General features: G+C 44.1%; 1 protein-coding gene across 4 annotated transcripts in view; it reads left to right on the top strand.

Annotated features, from left to right (window-relative positions):
- LOC144479543 (uncharacterized) overlaps positions 1 to 19,843 on the top strand; it is a 45,591-nt gene that overhangs the window by 19,247 nt on the left and 6,501 nt on the right. For 2 of the 4 annotated variants that reach the window (XM_078198364.1, XM_078198365.1), the window contains exons 2-6: positions 5,997 to 6,156; positions 9,861 to 9,907; positions 10,244 to 10,391; positions 16,410 to 16,553; positions 19,329 to 19,399. In XM_078198364.1, coding sequence (XP_078054490.1) covers positions 6,066 to 6,156; positions 9,861 to 9,907; positions 10,244 to 10,391; positions 16,410 to 16,553; positions 19,329 to 19,399 — 501 coding nt within the window. In that variant the 5' untranslated portion in view covers positions 5,997 to 6,065. The remainder of the gene's footprint in view (positions 1 to 5,996; positions 6,157 to 9,860; positions 9,908 to 10,243; positions 10,392 to 16,409; positions 16,554 to 19,328; positions 19,400 to 19,843) is intronic. The other 2 variants (XM_078198366.1, XM_078198367.1) reach the window with 1 other exon arrangement.

Here is a 19,843-nt window from a genome sequence, read left to right as displayed (position 1 = left end):
TTATTTACAACCTCAATTCCAGTCCAAGAGTGTTTCAGGTACAAAGTCAGAATCTGGAGTGTCAGTAACCCTGACACCCCTCATTATAAATACAGTTAAGACTCCCTGATTGGGCAGGCAATCATTACCTCAATCAGGGATCTTATACTCCATGAGGCCAACCTCCATGGGTCTCACTGAGATCATTACAGGTGGCAACACATTGTAAATGATAGGAGGAGAGTAGTTTTGCCCCTAGCTGCGGGAGAAGATATAAAGAGACTATTCTATGCATGTTGAGTGAGATGACCAGAAGGGGAGGTGCGTTCTTTATTTTTTATCATGATGCAAATATGAGTTGCACTGTTTGAATAAGAAACTCAGTTCATACCTGTGAAATAGGATTTTTTTATATGCTAATTTGTGGGACATGGGTGTCTCTGGCTGGCCAACATTTATTGCCCATCCCAATTTGCCCTTGGAGGGCAGTTGGGAGTCAACCATATTGCTTTGCCTCTGGAATCACATGTGAGCCAGAACAGGTAAGGACAGCAGATTTTGTCCCCTAAAGGACATTAGTGAACAAGATGGGTTTTTGTGACAATTGTTTCATGGTCATCAGTAGATTCTTAATTCTAGATATTTTTTATTGAATTCACTTCCACCATCTGCCATGGTGGGATTTGAACCTGGGTCCCCAGAACATTAGCTGAGTTTCCGGATTAATAGTCTCCTGATTATACCACTAGGCCATTGCCTCCTGGCGATGATGGAGAAGGAACAACATTTTGCCTCCTCTTCTGTTAAGTCAGTTCTGCTGTCAGAGAGGTTAAAGAGATATACATGTGAAAGACATGCATGTCCTATCCATGTTGCAGTGGGGTGATATTATTATATTATCAGGTTATGTCATCATGCAAACATGAGTGAGTTCCTATAAAAATCAGACTTGCAGACCACTTACAGGAGCTTCTGCTCCCATTGAATAGGAGAAGGTATCTACAGCACAGCCACATTTGTAAAATATTGAATGAAAATCCAAATTTACAAATTAATTTTCAGTGCAAAACCATATATTGGCTGGCAAACAAAAGAATATTATGAAGGTTCATTAAAAATATCTAAAACTCAAAGTCATAGGACACAAGCATCCAATATTGAAATTGCATTCACTAAATATGTGTCTGAACCATCATATACATTAGTTATATATTGAAATATGTAAATTATGTTGGAAAGCCAATCATTATTGTGTTCAATTTTGGTCTCCTTATTTGAGAAAGGATGTGGTGACATTGGAGGCAGCTGAGAGGAGGTTCACCAGATTGATTCTGGGGATGAAAGGGTTGACGTATGAGGAGAGATTAAACAGTTTGGGCTTATACTCGCTGGAGTTTAGAAGGATGAGAGGGGATCTGATCGAGGTATATGAAATATTAAAAGGGATGGATCAAGTAAATGTAGATCAAATGATTCCCCTAGTGGGGCAATCGAGAACAACAGGTCACGGGTATAGCTGGACTTGCGGATAGCGAAGAGCATTGTCGGGCAGGATATAGATAGGCTGGAAAATTGGGCGGAGAGGTGGCAGATGGAGTTTAATCCGGATAAATGCGAAGTGATGCATTTTGGAAGAAATAATGTAGGGGGGAGTTATACAATAAATGGCAGAGTCATCAGGAGTATAGAAACACAGAGGGACCTAGGTGTGCAAGTCCACAAATCCTTGAAGGTGGCAACACAGGTGGAGAAGGTGGTGAAGAAGTCATATGGTATGCTTGCCTTTATAGGACGGGGTATAGAGTATAAAAGCTGGAGTCTGATGATGCAGCTGTATAGAACGCTGGTTAGGCCACATTTGGAGTACTGCGTCCAGTTCTGGTCGCCGCACTACCAGAAGGATGTGGAGGCGTTAGAGAGAGTGCAGAGAAGGTTTACCAGGATGTTGCCTGGTATGGAGGGTCTTAGCTATGAGGAGAGATTGGGTAAACTGGGGTTGTTCTCCCTGGAAAGACGGAGAATGAGGGGAGATCTAATAGAGGTGTACAAGATTATGAAGGGGATAGATAGGGTGAACGGTGGGAAGCTTTTTCCCAGATCAGAAGTGACGTTCACAAGGGGTCACGGGCTCAAGGTGAGAGGGGCGAAGTATAACTCAGATATTAGAGGGATGTTTTTTACACAGAGGGTGGTGGGGGCCTGGAATGCACTGCAAAGTAGGGTGGTGGAGGCAGGCACGCTGACATCGTTTAAGACTTACCTGGATAGTCACATGAGCAGCCTGGGAATGGAGGGATACAAATGATTGGTCTAGTTGGACCAAGGAGCGGCACAGGCTTGGAGGGCCGAAGGGCCTGTTTCCTGTGCTGTACTGTTCTTTGTTCTTTGTATAGGATGAGAGGTGGTAGATTTAAAACTGAAATGAGGAGGAGCTACTTCGCACAGAGTGGGTGAATTTGTGGAACTAGCTGCCCCATAGCACGGTGGAGTCTGAATTGTTAAATGGTTTCAAGTAGGAGATAGATATATTTCTGATTTAAAAATGGGTTAAAGGGATATGGGGAATAGGTGGGGAGGTGGATTTGAGACCAGGGAGAGATCAACAATGATCTGATTGAACAGCAGAGCAGGCTCGAAGGGCTGAATGTGTCTACTTCTGCCCCTAGTTCCTTTGTTCCTATAAACTGAGAATGAGTGTCTGTTACATCCATTATGGATAATATGTTAAAATTCTTATGCCTGGATGCTCACTGTATGACATATTCTTGGCATATGATTTGGGACAACTCTCCATAATAAATTATTATGTTCCTATTGATAGTATTAAACGCTTAATCACTTTGTGTAAAAATTGGATTTCCACAATTATTGAAATCCTTTCTGCATACTTTGCTGAAATGTTTGTTTAAGAATTGACATCTTTTCTTTCAGTAATATCTAAAATAATGGTCCAGCTAAGGAAGACACTTTGCTTTTCACAGATGAAATGTATCTGCCGAATTGTATTGCATTCACGTCAGTGCCTTCCCAGAAAGCCTGAACTTTGATATAATGGTCTTGATATTTGTTGGTGTTAATTGGCCTCCAATATAGTGTGTAGTGTGCAATAAATGCTGGCCAGACAGAGATGCCCATGTCCCACAAATGAACATATAAAAAAATCCTATGTCACAGGTATGAACTGAGTTTCTTATTCAAACAGTTCAACTCATATTTGCATCATGATACAAAATAAAGAACACACCTCCCCTTCTGGTCATCTCACTCAGCATGCATAGAATAGTCTCTTTATATCTTCTCCCGCAGCTAGGGGCAAAACTACTCTCCTCCTATCATTTACAATGTGTTGCCACCTGTAATGATCTCAGTGAGGCCCATGAGGTTGGCCTCATGGAGTATAAGATCCCTGATTGAGGTAATGATTGCCTGCCCAATCAGGGAGTCTTACCTGTATTTATAATGAGGAGTGTCAGGGTTACTGACACTCCAGATTCTGACTTTGTACCTGAAACACTCTTGGACTGGAATTGAGGTTGTAAATGAGGCGAATCTGGTGATGTGCCAATGTGCCAGCAGCCATAATGCTATCTGCAAAAAATCCCTTTGCATGTGCAACTAGGGGACCTAACGCCTATTTGAGGTATAACCACCCCTTTAATATCAGCTGAGGCAGCCAGGATCAGTGTTGGCTGAATTTAGGAAAATCAGTTTGACGTGTGGACTAAAATCAGCAGTCCTTAATCGATGGCAGCTACCAAAGAAGTAAGTTTGTCAAAAATACTTACCTGAAAGTGGAGTCGGGAGTTACAGGAGGTCCACTGAAGCCACATGCTGCTGCCAGGTAATTCAGTCAAGTAGCACGTCAATTTGATGATCATTTATTCTTAAGACATGGGTGTCACTGGCAGCATTTATTACCCATCTCTTATTGCCCTTGATAAGATGGTGGTGGGTCTTCTTCTTGAACCACTGCTTATGGCAAAGGTGCTCTCACAATATTGATAGGTACAGAATTCCAGGATTTTGACCCAGCAATAAAGGAGGAATGGTGGTGTAATATCCAAGCCAGGCTGCTCTATAACTTGGCAGGAAGCTTGGAGTTTATGATGTTCCCATGCATCTGATATCCTTGTCTTTCCAGCTGGTGGGTTTAGGAGGTGCATTTGGTTGGTGACATATTGACCGGAAAGGTACAGCTTCAATCCCTAGCCTGTTCTGCTGTACTGTTCCGGATAGGATCACCGCAACGGATCTCAAAACTCTTGGGCTCCAGGGAACACATTTGGAATGGTTTCCTACACCTGATAAGTTTTGAGTCAGTAATGGCAGGATTGGACATTGCTGTGACGCTGACAATGATTGAATGTTCTATCAGTGTTCACTGTCTAGGCTTGTACAAAAAGAGTGGCCACTTAAAGGAAACATGAGATGGCGGCGGCCACTCAGGGAATAAAATGTGTTGTTATTTTTGGTAAACATGGGGGTAAAAATCAATAGTGATATTTTTCTTCCATAATTTAGAAATTAGATACTTGGACATTAACAATAAAAGGTTAAAGCACCTTCAACAGCAAAGCATTTATAATCGGTTGACTTATCCTTTTCACTCTGCGCTTTTTTGAACAATCCCTGACAAGCAACTCATTCTTAGTTTGTCACTTTCATAGACATTAAAAAGGAGATCTTGAACATGGATATGAATTCCAGTTCATCCAGATGAACATTTAAAGTTGGCACTAATATGCCATTGGACTGCTTTTATGTTGCAACTAGTTTTCTTGAAATAAATAAAGACAACATTAAGGTGGCATGGTGGCACAGTGGTTAGCGTTGCTGCCTCACAGCGCCAAGGACCTGGGTTCAATTCCTGTGTGGAGTTTGCACATTTTCCCTGTGTCTGTGTGGGTTTCCTCTGAGTCCTCCGGTTTCCTCCCACAGTCCAAAAATGTGTGGGGTTAGGTGGATTGGCCATGCCAAATTGCCCCTTAGTGTCCCAAGATGGATTAGCCATGGTAAATATGCTAGACCATTATTTTAGATATTACTGAGAGAAAATATGTCAGATTTCAGCCAAGTATGCAGAAAGGATTTCGATAATTGTGGAAATCCAATTATTACACAAAGTGATTAAGCATTTAATACTATCAATGAGAATATAATAATTTATAATGGAGAGTTGTCCCAAATCAAATGCCAAGAATGTGCGGCACAGTGAGCATCCAGGTATAAGAATTTTAATATATTATTCATAATGGATGTAACAGACTGATGCACTATCAATCGAGCCGAGACAAGTTGTGAGCAAGACAAATAGGCTTTTATTGGCAAGAACTTGGAGCCATCCCTGTCGGTGATCGGGTCTGTACTGAAAGCAAGGGGGAGGAGCCACCGCCTTTATACCCAGACCAGGGGGAGGAGACTTGGGCGGAACCGACAGGGGTGTGCCACATATACAGGTACTGATAAATACTAACTACGGTGGTTAGCCACTACAGATAACAGATAACAGTGGTTTACCACACAGACACTCATTCTCAGTTTATAGGAACAAAGGAATTAGGAGCAGAAGTAGAATAGGGCGGGGGAGAGGGCCTGGGTAAGCCGGAGAGTCAGTGCAGACTCGATGGGCCAAAAGACCTCCTTCTGCATTGAAGGGATCCTATGAAATGACAGCTGGCACCTTCTGGGGAGTTAATTGCCTTGAAGTTGTAAATTTCTCAGTGTATTTCCCTCCAGACTGCATTTTGCAGCTTGTAATTGAGTTTTCTCAGGGTTCAGTGTTGACTCTCTCAATTCATGTTAAGTTGTAGGCCTGCAAACTTGTTCCTCTGTCCTTTGGGAGATCAAAGGGAACTTTTGTCAAAACGTGCTTTGCTGCTGACTGCTAGTTTAGGGATATGGTGATATTCTGTATTTTATATTTACATATATTTTTTTTAAAAACAAATGAAATAAAGAAATAATTTCATGTTTCGCTGAAAATCACATACTGTCTTGATCTATGTTTTCTCTCTAAGAAATTACCCTCACTGGAGATTACAAGGAAGTTGAGCAATTTTTAAAAAAAGTCTTTTGAAAGATCGAACATGGAAGAAGACATCTTTAAATCAGTGGAGGAAGATCTGGCAGATGCAATACAAGAAATAGTGCCACAAGAAGAGCCCCAGCTAAAACAAGGTGTATTAAAGTCAAAATATTGTTTCGTCACACTTTGCAGCAATAGCTTTAAGGAGGTTTTGTTTCTGTGATTGGGAAGTGATTTAGAGTCATGAAGCAGGTATCAGTTTGATTGCAGCAGCAATTAGAAAACATATGACCCAGCTCCACCTGGTTTGGTGACACCGTTTCCTCTCTCACAGCAGAATGTATCGGTGCTACCCTTGATTCAGGCACTGAGCGGTGTGAGGGCGATGGCTCGGAGTAACTTACCCACCTATGATTCTCCCCTTCCAGTGGAGAAGATCCTTTGTTCCCCACCTCACACACTTAGGGCGCAATCTTACCTGCCGCCCACTCCAGGCTCCCGCTGCAGCGAGTTCGGAAAATTTGGCAGCCAGCCAAATCTCCATTCACTGCAGCGGGAAATCCCGCCAGTGGGAACAGTGATAAGATTCTGGCCATAGTATTTTTATTTATTCATTGGGCATCGTTGGCTGGCCAGCATTTATTGCCCATCCTTAGTTACCCTTGGAGGGCAGTTGAGAGTCAACCACATTGCTGTGGCTCTGCAGTCACATGTAGGCATCACCAGGTAAGGATGGCAGATTTTCTTCCCTTAAGAACGGTGATCCGAATGGGTTTTACAACAATCGACAATGGTTTCATAGCCATCAGTAGACTCTTAGTTTCAGATATTTTTTATTGAATTCAAATTCCAACATCGGGATTCGACCCTGCATCCCCAGAACATTAGCTGAGTTTCCGGATTAATAGTCTACTGATAATACCACTAGACCATCGCCTTCCCATAGTTAATGTAGTTCAAATTGAGAACTTGTGTGAGTAATTATGTGTGTGAAGCTGTGTTCTTCTATTTGTTGGTGCATTGCTGTGCCTCACTTCTCTTTCTCTTGCTTCTTATGTTCATATTCATGCCCTACCATGGTCTCCTTCAATATTCTCCCATATTTACTCATCCACTTAACCAAACTCCCATGGCATCAAACATTGAGAGTCAAGCCCAAACACAGTCTTCAGATGAAGAAGGAATAGGGGCAGTGGCACTATTGAATTAGGGGCACAAACACAACTCAGTTTACTTTATCTAGGCCAGCTTCTCTGACCATGCCCATGGCTGGAATTCTCCAGTCCCACTGCAGTGAATGGAGATTTGGCACGATGGGCAGCACAATGGCACAGTTAGCACTGCTGCCCCACAGTGCCAGGGACCTGGGTTCAATTCCCGGCTTGGGTCACTGTCTGTGTGGAGTTTGCACGTTCTCCCCATGCCTGCATGGGTTTCCTCCAGGTGCTCCGGTTTCCTCCCACTGTCTGAAAGACTTGCTGGTTAGGTGCATTGGCCATGCTAACTTCTCCCTCAGTGTACCCGAACAGGTGCCGGAGTGTGACGACTAGGGGATTTTCACAGTAACTTCATTGCAGTGTTAATGTAAGCCTACTTGTGACACTAATAAATAAACTTAACAAAAAAACTTAAACTTGGCCAAATTCTCCATTCTCGCTGGCAGCAGTGGCGGGGCATCTGACATCAGAGAATTCTGGCCATAATTTTTAGTTTGATGTTATTCAACATAAAGTACAAAAAAAGACAAGTTGGGAGGCTGGGAAGTAGAATTGGTTGGAGCAGAGACGTTTCTCTACAGGAAAAGCAAAATACCGCAGATGCTGAAATTTGTTTTTTTCTTTTTACAGTACAGAAAGAGGCCATTCGGCCCATCGAGTCCGCACCGACCACAAACCCACCCAGGCCCCATCCCCACACATTTACCCACCAATCCCTCTAACCTACGCATCTCAGAACACTAAGGGCAATTTTTTTTTTAGCATGGCCAATCAACCCAACCCGCACGTCCCCGGACTTTGGGAGGAAACCGGAGGAAACCCACGCAGACACGAGGAGAATGTGCAAACTCCACACAGACAGTGACCCAAGCCGGGAATCGAACCCAGGTCCCTGGAGCTGCGAAGCAGCAGTGCTAACCACTGTGCTACCGTGCCGCCCCTGGAATATTCTGGAATAAAAACAGAAAGTGCTCGAAAAACTCAGCAGGCCTGGCGGCATCTGTAGAGAGAAAAACAGAGTTAATGTTTCGAGTTGAATATGGTTCTTCTTCAGAACCGAAGAGGAGTAATACTTGGCTGGAAACGTTAAGTGTGTTTTTCTCTCCACAGATGCTGCCAGACCTGTTGAGTTTTTCAACATTTTCCATTTTTATTTCTCCCCAAGACAAAATGAGACTCTGGTAGGTACACAACTGAAGCATTCTACCACCAGCACTGGCAAACGATCATGATTATAGCTTAACAACATACCAACATACCATTAGGACCTGGAGTAGGCCACTCAGCCCCTCAAGTCATTCGATAAGATCATGACTAATCTGATTGTAACATCAGTTCCACATTCTCACCTATCTCCAATGCACTCCTTGCTTATCAAGAATCTATCTAGCTCTGCCTTAAAATGTTCACAGGCCTGAATCTTACCACCGTTCACGCTGGTGGGATTTTCCCATCTCCCTGCAGTGAACGGAGATTTGGCTGGCTGCCAATTTCTCTGACTTCGCTGCAGTGGGAGCGTGGCATGAACGGCAGGTAAGATCGTGCCCAAAGACTCTGCTCCCACTGCTTTTTGAGGAAGAGAGTGTCAAAGTCTCACAACCCTCTGAGAGAAATAATTTCTCCTCATCTCTGTCTGGAATTTTCCGGCCGTTCACACCGGCGGGATTCTCTGATTCCGTGCAGTGAACGAAGAATCAATGGTGGCGAGGCATAAACGGCTGTAAAATTCCAGCCTCTGTCTTAAATGGGCGACCCCTTATTTTAAAACAGCGACCCCCCTCGAGAGGAAACATCCTTTTCAATTCCACCCTGTCAAAACCTCTAAGGATCCTATGTATTTCAATCAAGTCACCTCTTACTCTTCTAAACTACAAGACTAGCCTGTCCCAACATTTCCTCAGAAGACAATTCTCCCACTCCAGTTATTGTCTAGTAATCCTTTTGGGAATTGCAAGCTGAACAAGCTAGCATGGGTAGATTTCATTATGAAAGTAGACATAGGAAATCATAGGATTTCATTATGAAAGTAGACATAGGAAATAGGGTGGCACGGTGGCACAGCGGTTAACACTGTTGCCTCACAGCGCTAGGGTCCCAGGTTTGATTCCCGGCTTGGGTCACTGTCTGTGTAGAGTTTGCACATTCTCCCCGTGTCTGCGTGGGTTTCCTCCGGGTGCTCCAGTTTCCTCCCACGTTCTGAAAGACGTGTTGGTTAGGTGCATCGATCCAAACAGGCGCCAGAGTGTAACTTCATTGCAGTGTTAATATAAGCCTTACTTGTGACTAATATACTTTACTTTTAGGAATTTATAATGACAGAAAAACATGACAACAAAGAGCAATCGACAGGAAGTGTGTGTCAATAGAATTTTCAATACAGGATAGGATTGAAATAAAATCTTTCTTAGATTCCCCCTTTCCATTTTTCCACCACGTTGCCACTCATTAACTGTTTATTTACCTTCTTTTTCTCACATTAGTTTATTTTCAGACTCTCACATTCTCTTTTTCTCCATATACTTACGACTGTGCCATGGTATAAGTGAATAACGATTGCAATAAAGTGTAGATTCTCACAAAGGAAAGGCTCAACATTGAGCTACTTTGGAATTATGTAACAGTTCATTCTTTCACTACAGATGACCCTATTTTGAAGAAAAGTAAAAAGATGAGTGAAAAATCAGATGTAAGTGCTTTTTTTTTTGTATTTAAGACTATTGTTTGGTGCGCTGAACCCATAGCAACGGACACATGACCAAAATGGATATAAGGAAGCACGTTAGATTTTTGTTCCGGCCTCCAAGTTGACAGTTTCAGCAATGAGCCCAAATAAATAGCCGAAGCTTAAGTCAAACTGATATCATCCATCCCCTCTCCCTCAATATCGTGCAAGTGGTAAACTTCTCCCACGTAGAGATAATGCCAACTTATATGTAGAGTAAAATATTTGGGCTCTGAAGAAATTCTTCAGTGGGTCTTGCCCATTGAGGTTTCATGACACCAGTTATATACTTCCTTGCAGGACACAGAAAAGGAAAAAGATGAGTTACAAATTGAGGAAGTAAAGGCTGGAAAATCTAAAGGTGCAAGTGATAGACAAATGGAAAAGCAGAGATCGAGCACCAAAGCACCAAAGGATAAAAAGCTCAGCAGTATGAAGACTGAGGAAGGTAACACACCACATGATTCACGGTTATAGACACAAGTGAAAGATTGTTGCATAAAAGAGTTGTCACATGTTAAGTTTTATCACAAATTGAACTCCAAGTTGGGGATAACCTGAATAGTTTCAAAGTTTATTTATTAGTGTCACAAGTAGGCTTACATTAACACTGCAATGAAGTTACTATGAAAATCCCCTAGTCGCCACACTCCGGCACCTGTTCGGGTACACTGAGGGAGAATTTAGCATGGCCAATACACCGAACCAGCACATCTTTCGGGCCGTGGGAGGAAACCGGAGCACCCAGAGGAAACCCACGCAGACACAGGGAGAACGTGCAGACTCCACACAGACAGTGACCCAAGCCGGGAATCAAACCCAGGTCCCTAGTGCTGTGAGGCAGCAGCGCTAACCACTGTGCCACCGTGCTACTGCAAATCCATTTGGAACTTGAAATTCAGTTCGGTATGCTCCGTCCCAATATAAGTGACTCCTTGATAACCAGGTAGAAGGCAGGGATAGGGAGTGTTGCCATGTGGGGGATGCGGGGTCAGGTGTTGGGGGGTCGCGAGGGGGGGGGGAATTACTTTGCCTAGCAGCCTCTAAGCAGAGTACATCAATTCACCATGGCAGGCATTACTGCAAGCCATTATCTGCATTGTCTAAGCAGCAATCTTCATTGATATTAATGAAGAGTGCCATGCAGATTGCTCAGGTAGCAACCTATGGTGCTACCACTCAAAGACATTTCTCCCCCATGGGGCCCTGAACAGTGATGAAACCTCAATGTTTTTATCTCTAGTACATGACAGTTGGACTGAGTGAGCAGCCAGATTTATATCAAAGGTGGCATCAATTAGATGAAGACAATAGCAATCATGTGGAACAAGAATCAGCCAGAGGGGATATATCTTATGAATTAAAACATTTATATAATTATCCCACTTTTGACATTTGAAACTGAGTTTAACAGCAGCTTACCTGCTGACGTCTTCAATTTTGTAAATATGTATTGTTTGCAAGTCTGGAATTCCTGATACCATAATCACCATAGAATCCCTACATTGCAAAAGGAGGCCATTCGACCCATCAATTCAGCACTGACTCTCCAACAGACTCTTCAGCCAGACCCTATTCCCATAGAAATGTGCAGATGTTGTGACTGGTTAATAACACCTGTATCCTATGCGTTATGTAATCCTGATCAATAGTTGTGAGTGGACATAGATAGCTCCTGTACAAATTTACAACTCTGATTGATATACGTTAATTGCTTGTAATCGAATCTGGAATGTCTTCAGATGGCGAATATATTTCAGAAATATAAACTCTTTAATGAAGTACTTGTGACAGAATTTTCAAACATTCAGATGGAAATTATTTCTTTGTCACATTCCGTCAATATCCTAATTGTGAGATCTTCAGTATGAAAGCCCTAATGATGTGAAGCAGGGTGATAATTGAACAGCTGCACTGACAGTGGTTTGTGCTTGGAAAACAAATCTAAAATAACAAATTCTACAGCATGCATTCTAAAATCATAACATAACTGAGAATGTTCAGGCCAGTGATCTCATCTCACAGTCCAGCTGACTCCAGCTAATGGCAATGACTTCCCTTTGAATCCTTTGATATCATTTGAACTTCTCGGTGGTTAGTAAGGAGTAAGGGGAAATATGAAGACATAAGGCAGCAAATTAGAGGAGTAATTTGGAAGGAGGTATTCTCGGGGAAATGTACTGAAGAGAGGTGGCAGTTTTTCAAGGAATGTCTGTCTAGAGTTCTACAGGACAACGTTCCGAGCAGACAGGGAGGTGTTGGTAGGTTAAAGGAACCGTGATGCACGAAAGCTGTGCGGGACCTAGTCGAGAAGAAAAGGAAAGCATACAAAAGGTTCAGAGAGCTTGGCGAAGATAGGGATTTAGAAGAGTATACGGCTTGTAGGAAGGGACTAAAGGAGGAAATTAGGAGAGCCAGAAGGGGTCATGAGAAGGCTTTGGCAGGTAGGATTAAGGAAAACCCTAAGGTGTTCTATAAATATGTGAAGAGTAAAAAGATGAGACGTGAAGGAATAGGGCCTATAAAAGGTGAAGGCGGGAAAGTCTGTACGGAACCAGTAGAAATGGCAGAGGTGCTTAATGAGTATTTTGCCTCGGTTTTCACAGAGGAGAAGGACCTGGGTGGATGTACTGCGGGCTTGCGGTGGACTGAAAAGCTTGAGTATGTGGACTTTAAGAAAGAGGTTGTGCTGGAATCTTTGAATGACATCAAGATAGATAAGTCGCCGGGTCCGGATGGGATGTACCCCAGGTTACTGTGGGAGGCGAGGGAAGAGATTGCAGAGCCTCTGGCGATGATCTTTGCATCGTCGATGGAGACGGGAGGGGTGCCGGAGGATTGGAGGATTGCGGATGTGGTTCCTATTTTCAAGTTGGGGAATAGGGATAGCCCAGGTAATTACTGACCGGTGAGTCTAACCTCAGTGGTTGGTAAGCTGATGGAGAAGATCCTGAGGGACAAGATTTATGAGCATTTAGAGAGGTTTATTATGCTCAAGAATACTCAGCATGGCTTTGTCAAAGGCAGATCGTGCCTTACAAGCCTGGTGGAGTTCTTCGAAAATGTGACTAAGCACATTGACAAAGGGAAAGCGGTAGATGTGGTTTATATGGATTTTAGCAAGGCGTTCGATAAAGTCCCCCATGCAAGGCTTCTAGAAAAAGTGAGAGGGCATGGGATCCAAGGGACTGCTGCCCGGTGGATCCAGAACTGGCTTGCCCAAAGGAGGTAGAGAGTGGGTATAGATGGGCCTTTTTCTAAATGGAGGTCGGTCACCAGTGGTGTGCCCCAGGGATCTATTCTGGGACCCTTGCTGTTTGTCATTTTCATAAATGACCTGGATGAGGAAGCGGAGGGATGGGTTGGTAAGTTTGCCGACGACACGAAGGTTGGTGGGGTTGTGGATAGTCTGCAGGGATGTCAGACGTTACAGAGGGACATAGATAGGATGCAAGACTGGGCGGAGAAGTGGCAGATGGACTTCAACCCAGATAAATGCATAGTGGTCCATTTTGGCAGATCAAATGGGATGAAGGAGAACAATATAAAGGGAAAGACTCTTAGTACAGTAGAGGATCAGAAGGACCTTGAGGTCCGGGTCCATAGGACTCTAAAATCAGCCCCGCAGGTGGAGGAGGTGGTTAAGAAGGCGTATGGTGTGCTGGCCTTTATCAATCGAGGGATTGAGTTTAGGAGTCTGGGGATAATGATGCAGCTATATAAGACCCTCGTCAGACCCCACTTGGAGTACTGTGCTCAGTTCCGGTCGCCTCATTACAGGAAGGATGTGGAAAAGATTGAAAGGGTGCAGAGGAGATTTACAAGGATGTTGCCTGGATTGAGTGGCATGCCTTACGAGGATAGGCTGAGGGAGCTCGGTCTTTTCTCCTTGGAGAGACGTAGGATGAGAGGAGACCTAATAGAGGTATAGAAGATGTTGAGAGGCATAGATCGGATGGACTCTCAGAGGCTTTTTCCCAGGGTGGAAATGGCTGCTACGAGAGGACACAGGTTTAAGGTGCTGGGGGGTAGGTACAGGGGAAATGTTAGGGAGATGTTTTTCTCACAGAGGGTGGTGGGCGAGTGGAATCGGCTGCCGTCAGTGGTGGTGGAGGCAAACTCAATCAGGTCTTTTAAGAGACTCCTGGATGAGTACATGGGACTTAATAGGATGGAGGGTTATAGGTAGGCCTAGAAGGTAGGGATATGTTCGGCACAACTTGTGGGGCCGAAGAGCCTGTTTTGTGCTGTAGTTTTTCTATGTTTCTATGTTAGCACTGCTGCCTCACAGTAAGAAGTTTAACAACACCAGGTTAAAGTCCAACAGATTTATTTGGTAGCAAAAGCCACACAAGCTTTCGAGGCTCTGAGCCCCTTCTTCAGGTGAGTGGGAATTCTGTTCACAAACAGAACTTATAAAGACACAGACTCAATTTACATGAATAATGGTTGGAATGCGAATACTTACAACTAATCCAGTCTTTAAGAAACAAAACAATGGGAGTGGAGAGAGCATCAAGACAGGCTAAAAAGATGTGTATTGTCTCCAGACAAGACAGCCAGTGAAACTCTGCAGGTCCACGCAACTGTGGGAGTTACAAATAGTGTGACATGAACCCAATATCCCGGTTGAGGCCGTCCTCGTGTGTGCGGAACTTGGCTATCAGTTTCTGCTCAGCGACTCTGCGCTGTGGTGTGTCGCGAAGGCCGCCTTGGAGAACGCTTACCCGAATATCAGAGGCCGAATGCCCGTGACCGCTGAAGTGCTCCCCAACAGGAAGAGAACAGTCTTGCCTGGTGATTGTCGAGCGGTGTTCATTCATCCGTTGTCGCAGCGTCTGCATAGTTTCCCCAATGTACCTCACAGTGCCAGGGACCCGGGTTCAATTCCAGCCTCGGTCACTGTGTGTGTGGAGTTTGCACGTTCTCTTCATGTCTGTGTGGGTTTCCTCTGGGTGCTCCAGTTTCCTCCCACACACTAAGATGTGCAGGTTAGGCTGATTGGCCATGCTCAATTGCCCCTTAGTATCAGGGAGATTAGCAGGGTAAATACGCAGGGTTACAGGGTTAGGGCCTGGGAGGGATTTTTGTTAGTACAGGCTCGATGGGCTGAATGGCCTCTTTCTGCACTGTAGGGATTCTATGATTCTCAATTGGACTCAATCTCAGAATCACTACCTGAGCAGAAGCAAAAAAAGTGGACTTAAGGGCACAGCTGAGCATTGTTCCTCTGACAATGCCAGCCCAATGGTGCATGTTAGCCAGAAGTGTCTTTGCAGCAGATGTCCCATTCAGCCATCTCTGCCTGGTTATTGATGGGTAGTTGCATGTATTGGCAGAGTACTGGCAGGTTAATGCAGTCTCGGTTCAGTACAGGAGCATAACATACCTGGCTGCATCATCTCCCCCTCTCCTTCCTCCAAGGAATGTCAGAAAAACTGACACATTGCAACAGGAGAGAAGCAGGAAAAAAAGAGCAAGTTCAAAAAGCTATAAAATGCTACTACAAACCTTACTGTAGGACACCTTACAAAGAACAAAGAACAAAGAAAATTACAGCACAGGACCAGGCCCTTCGGCCCTCCAAGCCTGCACTGACCATGCTGCCGGACTGAACTAAAACCCCCTACCATTTAGGGGACCATATCCCTCCATTCCCATCCTATTCATGTATTTGTCAAGGTGCCCCTTAAAAGTCACTATCGTTTCTACTACCTCCCCCAGCAGCGGGTTCCAGGCACCCACCACCTTCTGTGTAAAAAACTTGCCTTGTACATCTCCTCTAAACCCTGCCCCTTGCATCTTAAACCTTATGCTCCCTAGTAATTGACTCTTCCACCCTGGTAAAAAGTTTCTGACTATTCACTCTGTCCATACCCCTCATAATCTTGTAGACTTCTATCAGGAAATTATCATTAGATCCACTTCCATTTAGAAACACCCATCTTATCTGCGCAGGTGGACTCTGGAGTGCTGCACCAATGTAGACATTGGGAGATTTTATCCATATCTCAATGTGCAGAATAAAATACATTATGGGTGGAATTTTACAGTCTATGTACAGTGTGCACAGTAAGTAGTCTCACAACACTAGGTTAAAGTCCAACAGGTTTATTTGGTAGCACGAGCTTTCGGAGCACCGTCCTTCATCAGGTGAATGCCACTCACCTGATAAAGGAGCGGCGTTCCAAAAGCTCGTGCTACCAAATAAACCTGTTGGACTTTAGCCTGGTGTTGTGAGACTACTTACTGTGCCCACCCCAGTCCAACGCCGGCAACTCCACATCATATGTACAGTGTGGGAGCACAATGTGTTGGGAGCAAATTGTTTGTTTTTGTTGTCAATCCTAAGGAATCATGTTTCTTTCTACCGCTATTAAATCTGTGCAAGAAAGCAACAAGAAAGCCGCGGTGACCAAAACTAGTTGGGGAGGGGGAAAAGAAAATAAATGTTTCTGTCTTTCAGTGACGTCGCAAAAAGTGACAGTCGAAAAGATTCAAGCGAAGCAGATCGCTGAAGAGGACCCTTGGTCACAAATCACCTTAAATCGGTGCATCGTAGTAGCTGCAGCAATCGTCGTGTTCAGTATGGGTGTTCAGCTGATTGTGGGTAAGCATTATCACTGGGTGATCATTCTTGAATATTGATGCCTCTGTGTAGATGTAATGGTTCAGTCTCTTCCCGCTACCACAGGGTTACACTATCGTAGATAGCGTGGCATGAGAGAGATACGTCAAGTTGATAATTGTACATTAGTTGTATTTGCTTGTATGACTTCACATGTGCTCCTATAATTTGCACTGTGTATAACCCAAGAGCGTTGAGCTTCCACGCAATGACAAGCCACAGTTGTTGGTTCAAATCGAACCAGGGTCTAAATTTAGATGTAGTTAGAAGCAAATCAGTAATGGCTGTCCCTCAGTTTGCTTAATTGGTTTACTGTTTTACTCACTATAATATAAATTTGAACTGCGTTGTTGGGTTAGGAGGTGCATGTTTGTAATGTGCATCACTGTAAATAAATACATATGAAAGCATGTAAAGGTTTATTTTTATTTGATTCATAAGTAGGCTTACATTTATACTGCAGTGAAGTTACTGTGAAAATCCCCTAGTCGCCACACTCCAATGCCTGTTCGGGTACTCTGAGGGAGAATTTAGTACGGCCAATACACCTAAACAGCGTGTCTTTCGAAGGAAACCGGAGCACCCAGAGGAAACCCATGCAGACACGTGCAAACTCCATACAGACAGTGACCCAAGCCGGGAATCGAACCCGGGTCCCTGGCACTGTGAGGCAGCAGTGCTAACCACTGTGCCACCATGTCACCCCCGGAAGGTTGACGCCAGTTATCTCCTTCACCACCTGGTTTTCTGGAGTAGAACACAAGCAACACTGGAAAAGGAATTCCCAATAGGAAGTATTTACAATCTGTATTAATACTTAGGTGCAGAGACTGAGATGAATATCTCCAAGTCTGCTGACAAACCAAAAGGGGAGTAGATGCTCCATCATTGTTCAAGGTGGGGATAGACAGATGTTTGAACTCTGAGGGAATCAAGGAATTTGGGGGTCAGGTGGCCGGGGAGGAAAGTGAAGCTGAGGCAGAAGAAAGCCGTGATCACAGTGGATGGCAAAGCAGGCTTGAGAGGCCTTGAGTTCTCCTCCTGTTCCTATTTCTCATGCTCCTAGCAACAGGACGATATATAGCAGGTTCACGATATATACCAGGATCACGATATGTACCAGGATCACGATATGTACCAGGATCACGATATGTACCAGGATCGCGATATATACCAGGTTCCTGATATATACCAGCTTCAGGGTTATGACAAACAGATTTCGGATAGTGAACTACTTTTTTACACACAGGGGGTGAGAAACAACTGGAGCAAGTTGTAGCATGAGTGGATTAGACCAGAACACTGATCTGTTTGAGATTCAGTGGATTCCTGTAATAGGAGCCAGTAAGGTTGCTATTCTGAAAAGATCTCACCAAATGGGCTGGAAAACCATGGGGTGAATTTTACCATCCCACCTGTCACAGGAATTGGAGCGGGTGAGGGACAGACCGTGGAAAAGTCCGTTGACCTCGGGCAGGATTTTCCGGTTTGGGCCGAGCGTGGCCAGAAAATCCCACCCCATACCTTTATCAAAGTTACAATGGACTGAAAAAGAGATGCTTTGGCCCATCCAGACTGTTCCACACTATTACGATATCTGGTGTACCGCAATGAATACACTCACCACCCCATCCAGGACCATTGTGATCTCTTGGGAGGAAGGTTGCCAACTCAGAGCGATGCTTTCTGGGAATTTTCTTTCTCTCTGAACATGATGAGGTCAACAGTTGACCTTTGACCTGTCTTTTCCAAGCCGGTATGTGCACACGAAAGCCATTATTTTTTGTTTTAGTGTGAGACACTGAGTCAATTCTCTCGGTAGAAAGGTTTCTAAGTTTGGCTTTTAGGCCATTTTAATCGATGCAATTTTCCTAGCCCAGCAATAAAGCTTTCCTCAGCCTCTCAGGGCTCTCCTTTCAGCCAGGGGTCCAGGGAGCTGCTCCAATTTTTTAGGCTGGACTAGACTGATGGGTATGAATGTTCCAAGAAGGCAGGAAGAAGTTGAAAGTTAAGACAGCTGCCCTTAATCACTTTACCTTCCGGATGGCCTTCATTCTGACTTCCCCCTCTCAGTCTTGACTCAAAGGCTCACTCGCCCTCAAGCTAAGTGCCAACTGCCGGCAGGAAAAGAACAGGTGAGGCAGCAAGCAGTGGCCATTTGTGTGCGTGGTACATGTGCCCGGTCACGACTTAAATGTTGTCTGTCATCATGATCTGCCTGCGTTGAAGTGCTGCCTGCAGATTATCCATTACTGTTCAGTTCAATGAACTCTGTGCTTTATTCATGGAATTCTATCATTCTAAAATCTTCCAGACGGCTTTTAAAGCTGCCATCGGAGGGTGAATCCAATAGTCACCCAGCCATTCCAGGAGGGTTAGCATCTCTGTCCGGGAGATGCAAAAATCCAACTACAAATCCAGGCCAATTTGGTGAAGGAAATCTGGGAAATTCCTTTCCAGCCCATCTAGGTAATCAACACTAGTCTCGGAGATCACTCTGGCCCAGATTTTACTGGTTTGTAAAGAGGTGATGTGCATGTGAACCAATATCAGGTCCAGCACTTTGCCTGAAGGAATTCAACTTCAGCAGCGATGTAACATCACCATGAAAATAGGCGTGAAAAAATATTTTTTAACGAGGAAATAACGGCTGAAATGGTGGTGATGACTCTCCTGTGAATTGGACGTTAACACAGACCTCAATATAAGGTACAGGTTGCTCATAGCATGGTTGTCTCACAGAGCTTATTTTAACAGGTGTCTTTGAAGTCGATGATGTATTGGTGTATTCTGACAGAGACCTTCTTGATGACGAAGATTTGAAATTGGTAAGAAGGCTCCTTTGAAATGTTACTGTATACCTTTTAAAAATAACCTTGTAAGATTCTATATCATTCTACATTTTTCTTAAAAAGGCAGAAGCTCATGTCTTAATTGTTTTGAGCTCGTTAACAGATATACCAACCAGACAATCCAATATTTTTCACTTATTGACATGTGACCTTATAGAGGTTTATAAAATCATGAGGGGCACAGATAAGGGGAATAGCCAAGGTCTTTTCCCCAGGGTAGAACATAGAACATAGAACATTACAGCGCAGTACAGGCCCTTTGGCCCTCGACCAGGGCGCTGACCAGTGAAACCAATCTAAAGCCCCTCTAATCTCCACTATTCCAATATCATCCAGGGGGAGGGGAGTCCAAAACGAGAGGGCGTAGGTTTAAGGTGAGAGGGAAAAGATTTAAAAGGGACCTGAGGGGCAACGTTTTCA

Source organism: Mustelus asterias, chromosome 26 (assembly GCF_964213995.1).
Source record: "Mustelus asterias chromosome 26, sMusAst1.hap1.1, whole genome shotgun sequence".
Classification (NCBI taxonomy): domain Eukaryota; kingdom Metazoa; phylum Chordata; class Chondrichthyes; order Carcharhiniformes; family Triakidae; genus Mustelus; species Mustelus asterias.
The sequence above is the reverse complement of the archived record's forward strand: the minus strand, read 5'-3'. Positions and strand labels throughout refer to the sequence as shown.